General features: G+C 39.4%; 2 protein-coding genes across 4 annotated transcripts in view; one reads left to right on the top strand and one right to left on the bottom strand.

The window, feature by feature from the left end:
• Positions 1-185: 185 nt before the first annotated feature.
• Positions 186-5,728, bottom strand: LOC140377401 (uncharacterized). Its single transcript, XM_072462792.1, has 5 exons — positions 5,320-5,728; positions 4,394-4,694; positions 2,828-2,874; positions 2,135-2,256; positions 186-272 (listed from the first exon to the last, which is right to left on the bottom strand). Exons 1-5 carry the CDS (start codon positions 5,669-5,671, stop codon positions 186-188), a joined length of 909 nt encoding a protein of 302 aa, XP_072318893.1. The 5' UTR covers positions 5,672-5,728.
• Positions 5,729-9,534: 3,806 nt separating this feature from the next.
• LOC140377049 (SEC14-like protein 1) overlaps positions 9,535-14,082 on the top strand; it is a 38,011-nt gene continuing 33,463 nt past the window's right edge. Inside the window, exons 1-3 of one of the 3 annotated variants that reach the window (XM_072462321.1) lie at positions 9,546-9,797; positions 10,186-10,212; positions 13,086-13,175. In XM_072462321.1, the coding sequence (XP_072318422.1) occupies positions 10,207-10,212; positions 13,086-13,175 (96 nt within the window). In that variant the 5' untranslated portion in view covers positions 9,546-9,797; positions 10,186-10,206. Of the gene's footprint in view, positions 9,798-10,185; positions 10,213-13,085; positions 13,176-14,082 lie in introns of all 3 variants that reach the window. The other 2 variants (XM_072462322.1, XM_072462323.1) reach the window with 2 other exon arrangements.

Below are 14,082 nucleotides of genomic sequence, written 5' to 3'. Positions count from 1 at the left end.
CAGTAACATGATGGTATCAAATAGGAAGCAATTTGACACTGGCACGCATAAACATCAAGTCATTTCCTGCCTGAACCTTTTCGTAGAAGACAATAACAATTCTTTCAAGGAGAATGTAGTCTTAATATACAGTATATATCAAAAAAATATAATAATAGTATAGAATTTTAAATAAGGAATGTAAGCTACTGACCTTTTTCAATATCGACCAGGTTCTGCATACTAAGGTTGAACAGGCAGCTGCTGAGACGACTGCGGGTCCACATTGTCGGCTACAAAACAATACGTTATACAAATAATAAGAAATGCCATGTTAAGGCAAGACAAGGCAGGTTTATTTGTAGAGCACATTTTGTACACGAGGCAATCCAAAGTGCTTCACACAACAGGAGAAAAAATCACAAAGATATGACAGAAATCACAAAACAGATTAAGACATAAAAGAGAAGAGTGCAAAGAAAATCCTTTCAGTCATAGGCACAGCTAAACAAAACAGTTTTAGCTTAGATTTGAACATTGTCAGAGGAGAAGCCTGTCTCACATCTTCAGGAAGACGCAGATTTCCAATGTTTAGTCCTGACTCTGGCACCAGCAGGAGGCCGGTCCATGTTTAGTCCTGACTCTGGCATCAGCAGGAGGCCGGTCCATGTTTAGTCCTGACTCTGGCATCAGCAGGAGCCCGGTCCATGTTTAGTCCTGACTCTGGCACCAGCAGGAGGCCGGTCCATGTTTAGTCCTGACTCTGGCACCAGCAGGAGCCCGGTCCATGTTTAGTCCTGACTCTGGCACCAGCAGGAGGCCGGTCCATGTTTAGTCCTGACTCTGGCACCAGCAGGAGCCCGGTCCATGTTTAGTCCTGACTCTGGCACCAGCAGGAGGCCGGTCCATGTTTAGTCCTGACTCTGGCACCAGCAGGAGGCCGGTCCATGTTTAGTCCTGACTCTGGCATCAGCAGGAGCCCGGTCCATGTTTAGTCCTGACTCTGGGCACCAGCAGGAGGCCGGTCCATGTTTAGTCCTGACTCTGGCACCAGCAGGAGGCCGGTCCATGTTTAGTCCTGACTCTGGCACCAGCAGGAGGCCGGTCCATGTTTAGTCCTGACTCTGGGCACCAGCAGGAGGCCGGTCCATGTTTAGTCCTGACTCTGGCACCAGCAGGAGGTTGGTCCATGTTTAGTCCTGACTCTGGCACCAGCAGGAGGCCGGTCCATGTTTAGTCCTGACTCTGGCACCAGCAGGAGGCCGGTCCATGTTTAGTCCTGACTCTGGCACCAGCAGGAGGCCGGTCCATGTTTAGTCCTGACTCTGGCACCAGCTGGAGGCCGGTCCATGTTTAGTCCTGACTCTGGCACCAGCAGGAGGCCGGTCCATGTTTAGTCCTGACTCTGGCACCAGCAGGAGGCCGGTCCATGTTTAGTCCTGACTCTGGCACCAGCAGGAGGCCGGTCCATGTTTAGTCCTGACTCTGGGCACCAGCAGGAGGTTGGTCCATGTTTAGTCCTGACTCTGGCACCAGCAGGAGGCCGGTCCATGTTTAGTCCTGACTCTGGCACCAGCAGGAGGCCGGTCCATGTTTAGTCCTGACTCTGGCACCAGCAGGAGCCCGGTCCATGTTTAGTCCTGACTCTGGGCACCAGCAGGAGGTTGGTCCATGTTTAGTCCTGACTCTGGGCACCAGCAGGAGGCCGGTCCATGTTTAGTCCTGACTCTGGCACCAGCAGGAGGCCGGTCCATGTTTAGTCCTGACCCTGGGCACCAGCAGGAGGTTGGTCCATGTTTAGTCCTGACCCTGGGCACCAGCAGGAGGCCGGTCCATGTTTAGTCCTGACTCTGGGCACCAGCAGGAGGCCGGTCCTTGAAGTCCACAGATTCCGAGATGGTTACGGATGGTTAGGCCATGGAGAGACTTGTATACAAGCAATATACAAATTTTAAATAACTTTATAACAACATTCCACCAAAATGTCCCCTTTACGGCTTTAAGTTTCAACAAAGAAATGTCAATGCCAAACCACTTTTTATGGTTGAAATGAGACCATTGTTGTATTTTTAGTTTTCATACATTTTAATATAAAATCTTGTAAAATGATTGGTTTGTAATGACTATGTACAGTATAGTATATGTATTGTCGTACCTCCTCCTCTTGTAAGATGAGGATTTGTCCATTTTCAAGCATACAGTTGCTGATGTCCCACAGTGGCACTTCCTGAAGCGGCACCCACGACAGACACGGCACCTCCGAGAGGGCAGCCGGCTCTGTCACATCCACAGACAGAAAGAGAACATACTTTATTACCAGTGTTGTTACACGGCCCAAACGTAGACAATTACAAGTACAAGAATATGTTAAAACTGTAAAGCTATGTTACTGCAGTGATATAATACCTTTGAAAATGTGCACAAACCCTCACAATCTCTGGGTTTGCCACCTGCTTATCACCGTGGAGATGTTATTGCCTTGTCTGGAATGTTCCACAGTATGGCATTAAACTTAACTAATACACAAGCAGATCACATCACCAGACCAGGTTACAGGTTAGATTTGTGGAGAGGCAAGCTCGCGCACAGTTTGAGTTATTTTATTTTTTAATGGTATTTTTGAGCAATAAAAACACCTAATTGAATGAATGCAAGATAAATACATTTAATGTCATACTGTGGAAAATTCCAGGCAAAACAATATCTAATTACTAATCTACTGATGTATATTTAAGTACTCTTTATGGTTTATATAACTCTCAGAACAGTACAGTTGCACACGGCTATTGTTTATTCAGTGACTTGACAGCCTTTATCTCACAGTGACCACTCCTGTTTGTGGTGTTACCATGGTGACTGATTCTATCATACCGAGCCAGGATGAGCTGGTACATCCTGTGCAAAAAGTGCTTCTTGTCTACTTAATTTCCAACTTTATGCAGTGCTCAGGGTTAAACGTATAATGTGTACCTCCTCTGCAACAGTTTACAGAATTAGGCAATTTGGATTTTTTATCGTCACATTTAAATCTTTTCATGATATTTCTGTTTCAGTGATGTTTAAAAAAGCTTAATGTGGAGAAATGTCAAAAAGTCTTGGCCGCCAATGTACTGCAAATTCATAAATAATTGAGGCCACATTTGAAGATTAATTAATTCATCTGCAACCCACAATAAATAATAAACAATTGAGCAAACGTTTTTACTAAAACATATATCCCTGTGCAGTAGAGGTATGACTGAAGTGTTGCCTAAAGTTTAGAAAATGTCCTGATGTTGCCTCATATCCCTTACACACATTTTGTGTTTTTGTGCAAGTTTTTAAAAAAATGATACACCGGCTTACTATGATAAATATGAAGTGAACATTTATTACCATATTAATTGGGCAATGTGCTGTTGAACTATGTTGAACTTACCACAACTTGATGGGTTGTTGTGATTTTGGGCGTTACAAAAATAAATTGAATTGAATTTTTGAATAATGTTCTATTGTGTCATTTATATAAATTATCTATTATAAGTTATAGTGTTACCACAAAATCACGGTATACATTATGTGGGAATGATTATCTTTTCAACACACTCCTATTCAGGATGGAGACACCCATCCTGCTAACTTCCAGTAAATTGTCAACTTTTGTGACTGGCATTCACAATATATATAGGTTTTTCACTAATGTGTCATAGAGTTTTTGTTGTTGTTGGGTTGTTTTGGAGTATCTTTGGTAAAGATATAAGCCACTAAATGAACACGTGGCTGGAAACTCTTACACCAACCACTATGCCACGTGCATTGTGCATGGTGGGAGCTAGTCAGCTATTCTGCACCAAACCCTAACCATTACCTGTTTCCTGACCTTCATCATCACTTCATCACTTTGATCAATCATAACACAGCACCCCCCACAACATAGCACCAACCGTCAGTATAAATGATAATGCCACAATACCACCTGTAAAAGGAATGTCTATCCCACCATAAAAGACAAAGTCAACAAACCCACCACACCAAGTTGAGTAAAGATTTTATCACAGGTACCAATTTTGTATATATTTATATATTTATGCTGTGTTGATACACATTTAACCTTCACAAATCTGACAAAATATTATCATAAAGCTAAACTGTATTTCATCATCATTTTTCATTTATTTAATCATCCTGTGTAGAACAGGTCAGGATGGAGTTGTGGCTGTTGTGGCCAAGACAGCAGCACAAATCATCATAACATCAACATATTTACAGTCACAAGAATGTGTTCCCTAAAAACAGGTATAAAACATAATTTCCAAACCTTTGAGCATTAATTTAAACCGACCTATTGGAATCAGTCATTTTAGTTTCCTTTGATTCTTAAAGTAACACCGAGTCTTGAGATCACAGAGAATGTGGTCCATCTGTTTTTACATACATAATATGTGGAGATGCACCATTACCTGTGATAAGGGCGGGGTTGCTGCTCCGGCTCTGAAGTCTGGGCCTCTTGAGTTTCTGCGACACCGTGCGCAGGTACTTCTTAAACAGGGCCCCACCGCCCGCTGCCCCCTTCTGCCCCGGGTCAGTGCTGGGCGACCCCCCGGAGCCCTCAGTGTCAGTAGCAGAGGAGGAGGGCGGGGCAGCCTGAGAAGAACCGCTGGACTGGCCCAGGGTGGAGAACAGCACTCCTGGAGGCTCAGACAGGGCTCTTCTGAACGGATTCTTCCTCCCTCCTCCTGTAGATTCACCAGATGTATTTATCACATGTGGATTTATGTTCCGAATCCTTATGCACGATTTTAGTTTGGAGAATTTTGATGATTACTTTCTTATGACGACGACCAATGTTAAGACACGATATTGCATAGGGGCAGATCAGGCCCTTAATAATGACCTGATCCATAGCCACAGCAAACCTTCCAAATATTATGAATGGTATTTTCTCTTATTTACTGGTTTAGTCGTGGTGTGATCCTGGTTTAGACCTCAGTCCATTCTGAGTTGGTTCTAGTTTGGTCCTGGTGGTAGTTCTGGTGTAGTACTAGTTTATTCAGTTGGCACAAGACAAGTCCTTGGTTAGTTCTGGTTCAGTACTGGATCAGCAAGTTTGCAGGGCAGTGTTGAGAAACCCTTTTGTTTGTTATTTTCCACAAATAAAATTTAACATAGCAAATAGAGATATTTTGTGCAACTTCCAATTGTGTCAAAACTGGATATTTAGTGGAAGTGGTCAAGAATGAATATGTTTAAATAAAGAGTAGCATTACAAACCTTCTCAAATGTTACTCAAAAGGCTTGGTTAAAGGGCATTCTGCATCGAAATGTAGCATGAGACTTTTATGAATACTGATAACGCCATACCATGAGATTTGGGTGCATCCCTTGATCCTTCTGCTGCTTTTCCACTTGCACAAGCCTTCTCTCCTGGGTCCTCGCTCAATGCTTTGCGCCAGTTATGCATAGTTTTCCATTTGTTGGTGGATGCCTTGTGGAGTTTGTCGAGTGTAGAAGATGGAGGGGCCGCTGCACCTGCTTCCTTTGCCTCCTCAGACACTCCTTTTGACCCAGTGTGCCATTTGTAAGTGTTCAGAGGGTCAGAGTTTTCAGGAGTCTGAGGTGAATCCACTGAAGAGTCGGTCTCTCCGTCCACCGGTCCAGGCTCCTTCATTGTCGGACGAGCTGTTAATTCTGATTCTGCCTCCTCAGTGCCCATTGTAAACCATCACAGCTGTCAAATGTCACAAAGTCTCTCATCAACATCCTTTTCAAACTTAATATAATGTTAAGATTCAAGGTTATAGATTAGTCGTACCTCAACTGGTTTTGACCTCTTCTTTACTTCCTTTCGTTCAGAATGCTGCTCTGGTGCAGCAGAGTCAAAAGGCTGTGTCTGTGGTTAGTCGTGCTGAAGACTCAACTCTCTCACTTTCTGTCTGCTTCCTCATGCCACACACGAGTTCACCTTTTCACCAAATTCACACTGTCTTTTTCCACTCTGTTTAAAAGCAACACTTCCTCTCCCTTCCCCTTTAAAGCTGCTGTTCTACTGAAAATGTTTTGTTTAATATACATCATTGACTATAAAAACAGCATGGTTTTCACATTTGTTGAACTCAAATGAGTCAACCTTTTACATTTATGTAGTTTTTGCATTCTCTTTCATACTTTATTGTGTTATTTTCAATGCAAGTTTCAATATAACTGCAACATGATGCTTTTTGATTGTTCCTTGCTGAAAACACCTATGAGTGTGTGGACCAACTGCTCAGAGTTTCCTGTTGAAGCGGCACTTCCGGCCCTGAAAACCACTTCCTGATCTTGTGCTGTTTTCTTATGACAAACACCTGCACCAAATCTGTGAGAAAAATCCTATTTTCTGCCCGTTAGCTAAAGTGTGGGGATTAGGTCTTTAATGGTGGGCTTGATTAAGACAGCACACTCTGGTATTGCAACACAACATTGGCCCATAAACAAACTAATGCATAACATACTTACATTTGGTATGAGAAAATCATTGCTGACTAATTTTAAACATTTTTTTTGTTGCCAGGACGATAAGATTTCTACTGTATTTTTGTTAATGGCGCCCCCTGGTGTAGAGTCACAGCACTCACATGGACAATGTTATAGATGTAAGTACAAGCCATTTCCGGCAGAGGGCACTAAAGATAAGTATAACATGTGCGTCCAGTATAACAAAATAGTCATACAGTATTATCTTCAGCAGCCTATTTTTAAGATGAATGACTGTAGTTTCCTTTCAATAAGTCTTGAATTGGTCCAAAGTAATTGATCTGTTCGTTAGGGCTTCAACTTGCAATTACTTTGTAGTTAATTTGTCAGAAATTGTCTTTTCGATAAGTCGACAGTTGATTATTTAGATTGTGCCTTAAGATTTTTAAAACACATTCTTAACCAAATAAGTGTAAAATATTCCAACAGAAGGTAATATTTTCATTTCGATTTAATAATGCAGCTTTATTAGTAATGTAATGTATTTTTTTCATGTGAATTAGAGTCTGCATTGTCCAGATAACGACAATTTTAAATAGTTACCAGCACGGTTTTAGACCAGGGCATAGTACTATCACAGCTGCTACCAAAGTTATAAATGATACCGCATTGCATTGGACAGACATGGATAATGGTTTGCTGATTACCTCACAAATAGAGCTCAAGCTGTTTCTGCTGATGGCTTGAATTTTCTTACTATAATAAAGGTGTTCCTCAAGGCTGTGTCCTTGGACCACTGTTATTTACAATTTATACAAACTCAATTGGGCATAATCTAAAACACAGTAGCATCCACTTGTTTGCAGATGATGCAACTCTGTATGCTAAGGCTCCTTCTTGTGCACAAGTGATTCAAAATATTCAAGAAGATTTGCACTCCATCCAAAAAATAGTTAATGAATTCAAATAAACAAATCGTATGCTGTTCTCTAAAAGACACTCTAGTGACCTAAAAAAGGTATCAAGTCTTACGCTTGATCATAATGTAATTGAACAAGTACCCTATTACAAATACTTGGGCATTTGGATCGATGATAAACTCTCCTTCAACAAACACATATAAGAGCTGACAAATAATCTTAAATCCAATTATTCTGGTTTTAAGATTATCATCATTGTCATTCTTCTGTAAAAATAAAACGTGTTTTCCTCTTAACTGCTCCTCCAGGCCACATTTCTCTCAGTTCTAGATTATGGTGATATTATATATATGCATTCTACAGTACAAGTCTAAAAAACCTCTGAACTCAGTTTATCACTCAGCATTAAGGTTCATTACAGGAGAAGGATGCAGAACTTACCACTGTCACTTATATTCTAAAATATAAAGGTAATCATTGGATGCAAGAAGAGAACAGCACTGCATTTTGTCTGTGTACAAGGCTCTAGTTGGCATTTGGCCTGATTATCAAGTTTGTTGCACCTCAGGCCAAGTTTTTCACCGCTTGAGGTCTCAGGATATTTTTGTGTTGACCCATCGTACTAACACAGAGACAGGAAAAAAGGCCTTCAGCAACTTTGCTCACTTCCTGTGGAACAAAACACAAACTTTTTAAATTAAATCATTTTATGATTTAACATTTGAAGTGCTGGTGCACTTGTTTTCTATAATTGTATCTCATAGTGTATATGCAAGTATGTTGTTTGTACATTATATTAAACGTTTTTTTGTGTTATATTTGGATATCCTGTGTTGTGTTTTAACAGGGTGAAAAAGATGAGTTTTCTCATTGGGTTTTCCTGTATCAATAAATAAAATTGATGAATGAAAAGCAATATGAAACAAATGCTTAAGAGAAAAAAGGTTTCGCTGAAAAAAATAAAGTCAAAACAAAATCAAGAAAATCCTCTCTTGAAAGACGCTTTACTCCCAAAATGCTAGAGCTAAAAGACCAACAACCAGAACTAGGTCATAAAGAAAAAAGGTTAATTGCAGTGAGTGAAAAATGGAAAACAATAGTAAGAATACATTAGAACAATAATAAAAGAAGAATGAGCAGAAAAGGAGTTGTGTAACATGACAAAGAAAACATGCATCATTACTGGCATGAACAAAAGGAACAGGAAGAAGATAAATCTTATAAACCCCTGTTCCTTTCACAGATCATTGAAATAAAACATACCAGTAGTTATCAATATTTCCCCTCACCCCCCTAACCCTAACCCAAGTCACCAATAAACCATTCTGTATTACAGTATATGCTTTACATTTTTTTTTATCATAGTTTTTTGTTCCTTATTTACATAGTCCATTATTTTCACTTTGTACTTTCAAAAAAAATCGTAAACACTGGTGCAACATTTAAAGTCATTATTTAACACATTCCAAAGCTTGACTCCATAAACATTGACACATTGCTGTTTTCATATTGTTCTTAGAAAAACAGATTGAAAGAAATATTGTCTTTTATGAACATCGTCTGCGGAAACAAATGTAAAAAAGATGTACAGATTCTGGTAGAGTCTGGCACTGACACAGGTTTATGATAAGGAAAGATAGTTATAAACGCTCATAAAAGTGGATTTTGCATATGACTCATTTAATCATGAACAGAGCTAAGTTTTCCTATAACGCCTGACCAAAATTCCCCCCAAAATAAACTGTTTCTGAACCCTGATTCCTCCCAGACGTCTTGATTGGACTGAAAATAAGTGAGTCATCCTATAGTAAAGCTTTCTTTTTATTCTTTACCTTTTAGGCGCTTGATAGATCATGAAGGGCCATCTGCATTCGGTTTGAACAAAGAACTAACGTGATTGTGCTGAATCGTGCACTTATTTCTTATCACACAAAAGGAGACAACGTACACGTTTTCTTGCCCGATTGAACAAGTAGTCATTAATAAGTCCTTCAGATGCGGCCGGTGTTCCATCCATGTGTAATACCACGACTCACCGCCGGCGGCGCTGCGCAGCTCCGGCGATGGAAAAACCCAACCATCTCCAGGATTATTTAACCGGGAGGAGGAGCGTTCACTGGAGGCGGAGGCAGCTCTACAGGCACATACCGTCCTCCTCCAGCTGCAGTCCGCTTACGACCGGCTCTCGCAACTACCGAAATCCCGCGGAACGAGCTCCAAAATGCTCTTATTCGAGCTCGATCATTGAAGAAGTGTCGCGTTTTGAAGCTCAAAACAACATGGGGAGCTGCAGTTAGCATCGAAGCTAACCAAGCGCTAGCGCCTCCATCCACCGACCGACCAAACACCCGGCGAACCAGAAAGAAATGGCAAGACATCCCACAAAGGAGCCATTGAAACGAAACGACAACAAGTAATAACAACTAAAAAAAGGATTAGTCCGGTTTTGTCACCGTTTATTCGCAGGTAAGTCCCGTTTTGTGATTCTTCATTGACTTAGAAGTGCAAAGTTAGCATGCGGGTTGTTGTAGTAGTCGACTGATGTCACAGAGCTACTAATCCTTCATAAAATGTGTTTAAAACCCTTGACATCTTGTTTTTTGTAATGTAATACTGCTCATATAAGCCACGTGTATCCCTTTCTTGCGTGTCGACAGAAGCAGTATCACAAACACAAAGTCAGACCTTTAATCTCTTGCCGCGGTTCAGTCAAAACATTGTCAACGACACGCACCATAACAAACTTGTAACAGATCTCGTCAAACTCTTCCTGTTTTTACATAACACTTTAAGTAATAATACACTTTTAATAACAGTGGTGACATACCTTTTGTCTTCTTTTTTTTAAAATAAGTTTGCAGACTGATCTCGAAGCATGACGGTAATTATTGTTGTGCATAAAGTAGTTTTAGTGCTAGAAACGTGTTGTTAAAAGTGGATTCTTTTGTGTCCCTGGTGTTATTAGTCTTCCTCTCTGATCTCTCTGTTTATGTTTGTAGTAAATCATAGATACATCATATTGTTTAGGCCCTCAATGTTCTCATCAAAACTAAGTATGTGTTTGTCAGACCAGTTTTTTTGCAACTATTCGTTTGTGTACGTTTTTTATCTTATTTTACTCTAATCTGTGAGTAATTTGTTTTATTTGGTGTACAATTTAGGCACTAATTATCATCTACTTTTTATGTGTTACTGGTAGAGTTGTTGGCTTAACCACTGAAAATTTGATATTATTTAATTTTCAGTTCAAAATAATAATGGTTTCTTGTAGCGTGCGCTGATATTTGTCCTTTTTTGTCCTAGTTTTGAGTCCGAACGTAGACGTGCCCCGTTCTAGTCCTGGTTTTGTCTTAGTTTAATCCTTTTCCAGGCAAGGTTTAGTTCCAGATGTTGTCCCAATTTTGAGATGTCAATTTTGCCAGTGTGAATTCACCCAAAATTGTATGCATTTTCTTCAGTAATGACACTTTTAATGGTTCAAATGAGTATCTAGTTTTGATAATAGTTTCGTATCATTAGTTGGTTATTTAGTTAGTTAGTATCTCTGAGCATACCTTTTTTTGTCAACCCTAATTTCTAATGACAATAACCAGGAAATATGATACTGACCTATTGACAATAAATAATGACCAAATAAATAATAATAATACTAATAAAAGTGTTTAAAAGCTTTTTGCTCTTGGTTCTGGTTCAAGTTTTCCCTTAAAAAAGAAGAAAATGAACATAAACTGTCACTGTTATGATTCTATTTGAAAGTTAAAACCTCACAGTTACATATGGTTACATATCAGTGACATGTAATTAACAATTAACAATGTCATTACTAGACACAGTATAGTATATAGTCTCATTTGACTGTTGACTAAACTATCTTTTTTAGGTTCCAAAATGTAGCTTTCATTGGGAAAATGCATTGAACAAGCAGCATTCAACGCTTTCTTTAAATATGTCTATGTGGGTATATAAGAGTTATTCTAGTTATATCGCCAATAGTTTGCAGAGAAATGCCACTGCATTTGTACGGTCTTTGATAAATGAGCCTGGAATGCTGCATCCATTGATCTGTTGGATCCCGGGTCGCCACTCTAGAGACGTCCTTCTGCAGCTCATCGTAATTCACTGTACTTTTCCATATAAGGCACCCATAACATAAACATACCGGGCTCTACATGCTCTTATGAACATGTTCTGTCTGTGGAGCATGCGGGCAAGCCAACGCACACCCCTTCATTACACGCTGAGTCCCCGGCTGTGGGCCAGACGCATCTGTCATGCAGTAACGTTGGCAAGCAGCGGGTTACTGAAATCCTGCCAGGAATGAGTAGTCTTTCTCCTTCAGTTCACCTTGTCTGCTCCTAATGACATAGTTGACAAAACAAGGTGGAATAGGGTTTATGTGACTCTGGCACAGTGGTTGGATAATGTCAAAAAGGGCTGTAGAGTTCATGGTCTTTTTGAGCAAATTAACAGAAAAACTGTGCAACGATCTTTATACGAGTTATACGGATCAAGTTTTCATGAAATAATGTGACTAATCAACTAAATAAATTCCCTATTCTACCTTTTTCATTTTCAGCAATTTGTTTTAAAGTACTGTTGTAAGTTTAACTTGTGCATATTTCATAAAAATGCAATAGGTGTTGAAATGCATTATTATAGAGTGTAAAGTTGCAACTAACCATTTTATAATTTATTTTATTACATTTCTATCCAAGTAAAGGTTGACGTGTGGTATCTGAAGACTTCTTGATTTATATGAATAACTTTCTATTATTAATTTTATTGATGAAAATCAGAAACGATCCATAATATTCTTTTGACATGCTGATATAATAATAATAATAATAATGCAGCTGTCTTTGTTGGCACCTGCTCAAACACTACATCGACGTTTAAACAGAATCCAGGACCAAACCAAGTCTACGATTATTCTGAATGTTGCAGCTCTACTTGGCATTTCAATGAAAAGGGATTATGTGTCCAAGCTTTTGACTCTTGACATTTATGTGACTTGCATGTAGCTCGCAGACACCAAGCCAATACTCGTATTACTGTAGGAGTCCAAACATAGGTCTCCAAGTTCAGAGTGTTATAACTGGAGCCTCACTCTGGCAACGATCCGCCTCCTGAGCAGAGATAATCTTGAGAGTTATAATTAGTGTTTAGTTTTCACATCCAATACTGGGACCGCAACGATTCATTGACTAATTGTGACTATAAAATATAATCGTAGTTGTATTTTCTGATAATTGCTATTATATAAAAACTCTGTCAAAGTTTGTGGCATTATTTAATCAAAATACCTCAATAATACACTAATAATAATAATACAATTTTAATATATACAATAATATTCTCTATCCAGAAGCCTTCATCAGCATATTTCAGTCTTTCTTTGCTTCCAAATACATTTTAAACATCTCAATGCACTGATAATAATAGCTCTGTAATAGAAATGCTCATTATTGTTATTCGACTATTAAAATAACAATTAGTTACAACCCTATCCAATACATAATGATTCTAAAAAATATTTAAAATTAGACAAATGTTGACCTGAAGAGAGGAATAACTCCTGTTTTGTTGTTTTAAACTAGTGCTGCTTTAAAAAATCCAGTCATGATGAAGTAACCATTGCAAAACAGCACTTCTATTCTATTGTTACTTTTCTAATTGTAGACGCTAAACAAATACTGTATTGTAAACCTTGTGTTGTGTTCCTTTTTAAAAGCTGATACATTCCTCTGTTTCTAGGTTGTTGCAGTAAGCGTCGCCTCCACCATGGTGCAGAAGTACCAATCGCCCGTGCGCGTGTACAAGTATCCCTTCGAGCTGGTGATGGCGGTGAGTGTTTTAACCTGTCATTTAGAGCCTCGGGTTTGACAAGCGCATGCATATTGCACGGTATAGATGAGGTGTTATGTAAAACTGTGGAGGTGGGCGCGCTCCAGAGGTCACCCTCGGCAGGTAGTCCATGACTCACTCTCCATGTGGTTTCTCCCAGACGTGGTGTAGCCAAAGCTGTGCGATCACACACTGTTTGCGTCAGCTTGTTTGCCTTTGGTGTTTGTCGATTGGAATGTTTTTAGTAAATGCTGCACAAACACGTTAAGGAACACTTAAATGAGTCACTTGTGCTGCTCTGAAATTTAATTAACAATTTGCAAGTTGCATGATTTATTGCAATTTAAATGGTCGGAGAAGGCAAATTGTAAGAGCTGCAAATAATTGAATTTGAAAATAATGTCCTCCACAAATGACAAAATGGTCGTCATATGAGTAAACTGGTCTTTGAATTTTCTGTTGCATGATACGTGATTGTAAAACAGAAGTTGCAACTAGAATGCATTTTTGAGGATCGTTCAAGATTTGCAATGAAATGTTGGGTTTGACAGTCATTTTTATTTGCGCCAGAGTGGATTTTTGGAGCAAAGCAATTCAGGCCAGAACATCATTGCACCAGCAAAGCACTTCATTTCTAAAAGTGTTCTGACACATTTCTGGCTTAATCACAAAATTGCACTGTCCTGATTAAAGATATTGGATTGTAATATTGAATTGCGTTGGCCTAGATCCTGGTTTCAAAGCCAGGACAAGTTTTCTATACTTACACGTGTATAAAATAATGATCAGCTGAAAAGGCAATGTTTTTACTTCTTTCTTCTTCACAATTATTTTTAAAAATGTGATTCACTGAATAGGTGTGCAAGCTTTTACCCGCAGCTACACCACTGTTCTCATGTCCAATCCA

Source organism: Eucyclogobius newberryi, unplaced genomic scaffold (assembly GCF_026437365.1).
Source record: "Eucyclogobius newberryi isolate DKJ021-1_F unplaced genomic scaffold, fEucNew1.0.hap1 SCAF_4, whole genome shotgun sequence".
Lineage (NCBI taxonomy): Eukaryota > Metazoa > Chordata > Actinopteri > Gobiiformes > Gobiidae > Eucyclogobius > Eucyclogobius newberryi.
Note: the sequence above shows the minus strand (reverse complement) of the source record. Positions and strands in the feature narration are given on the sequence as shown.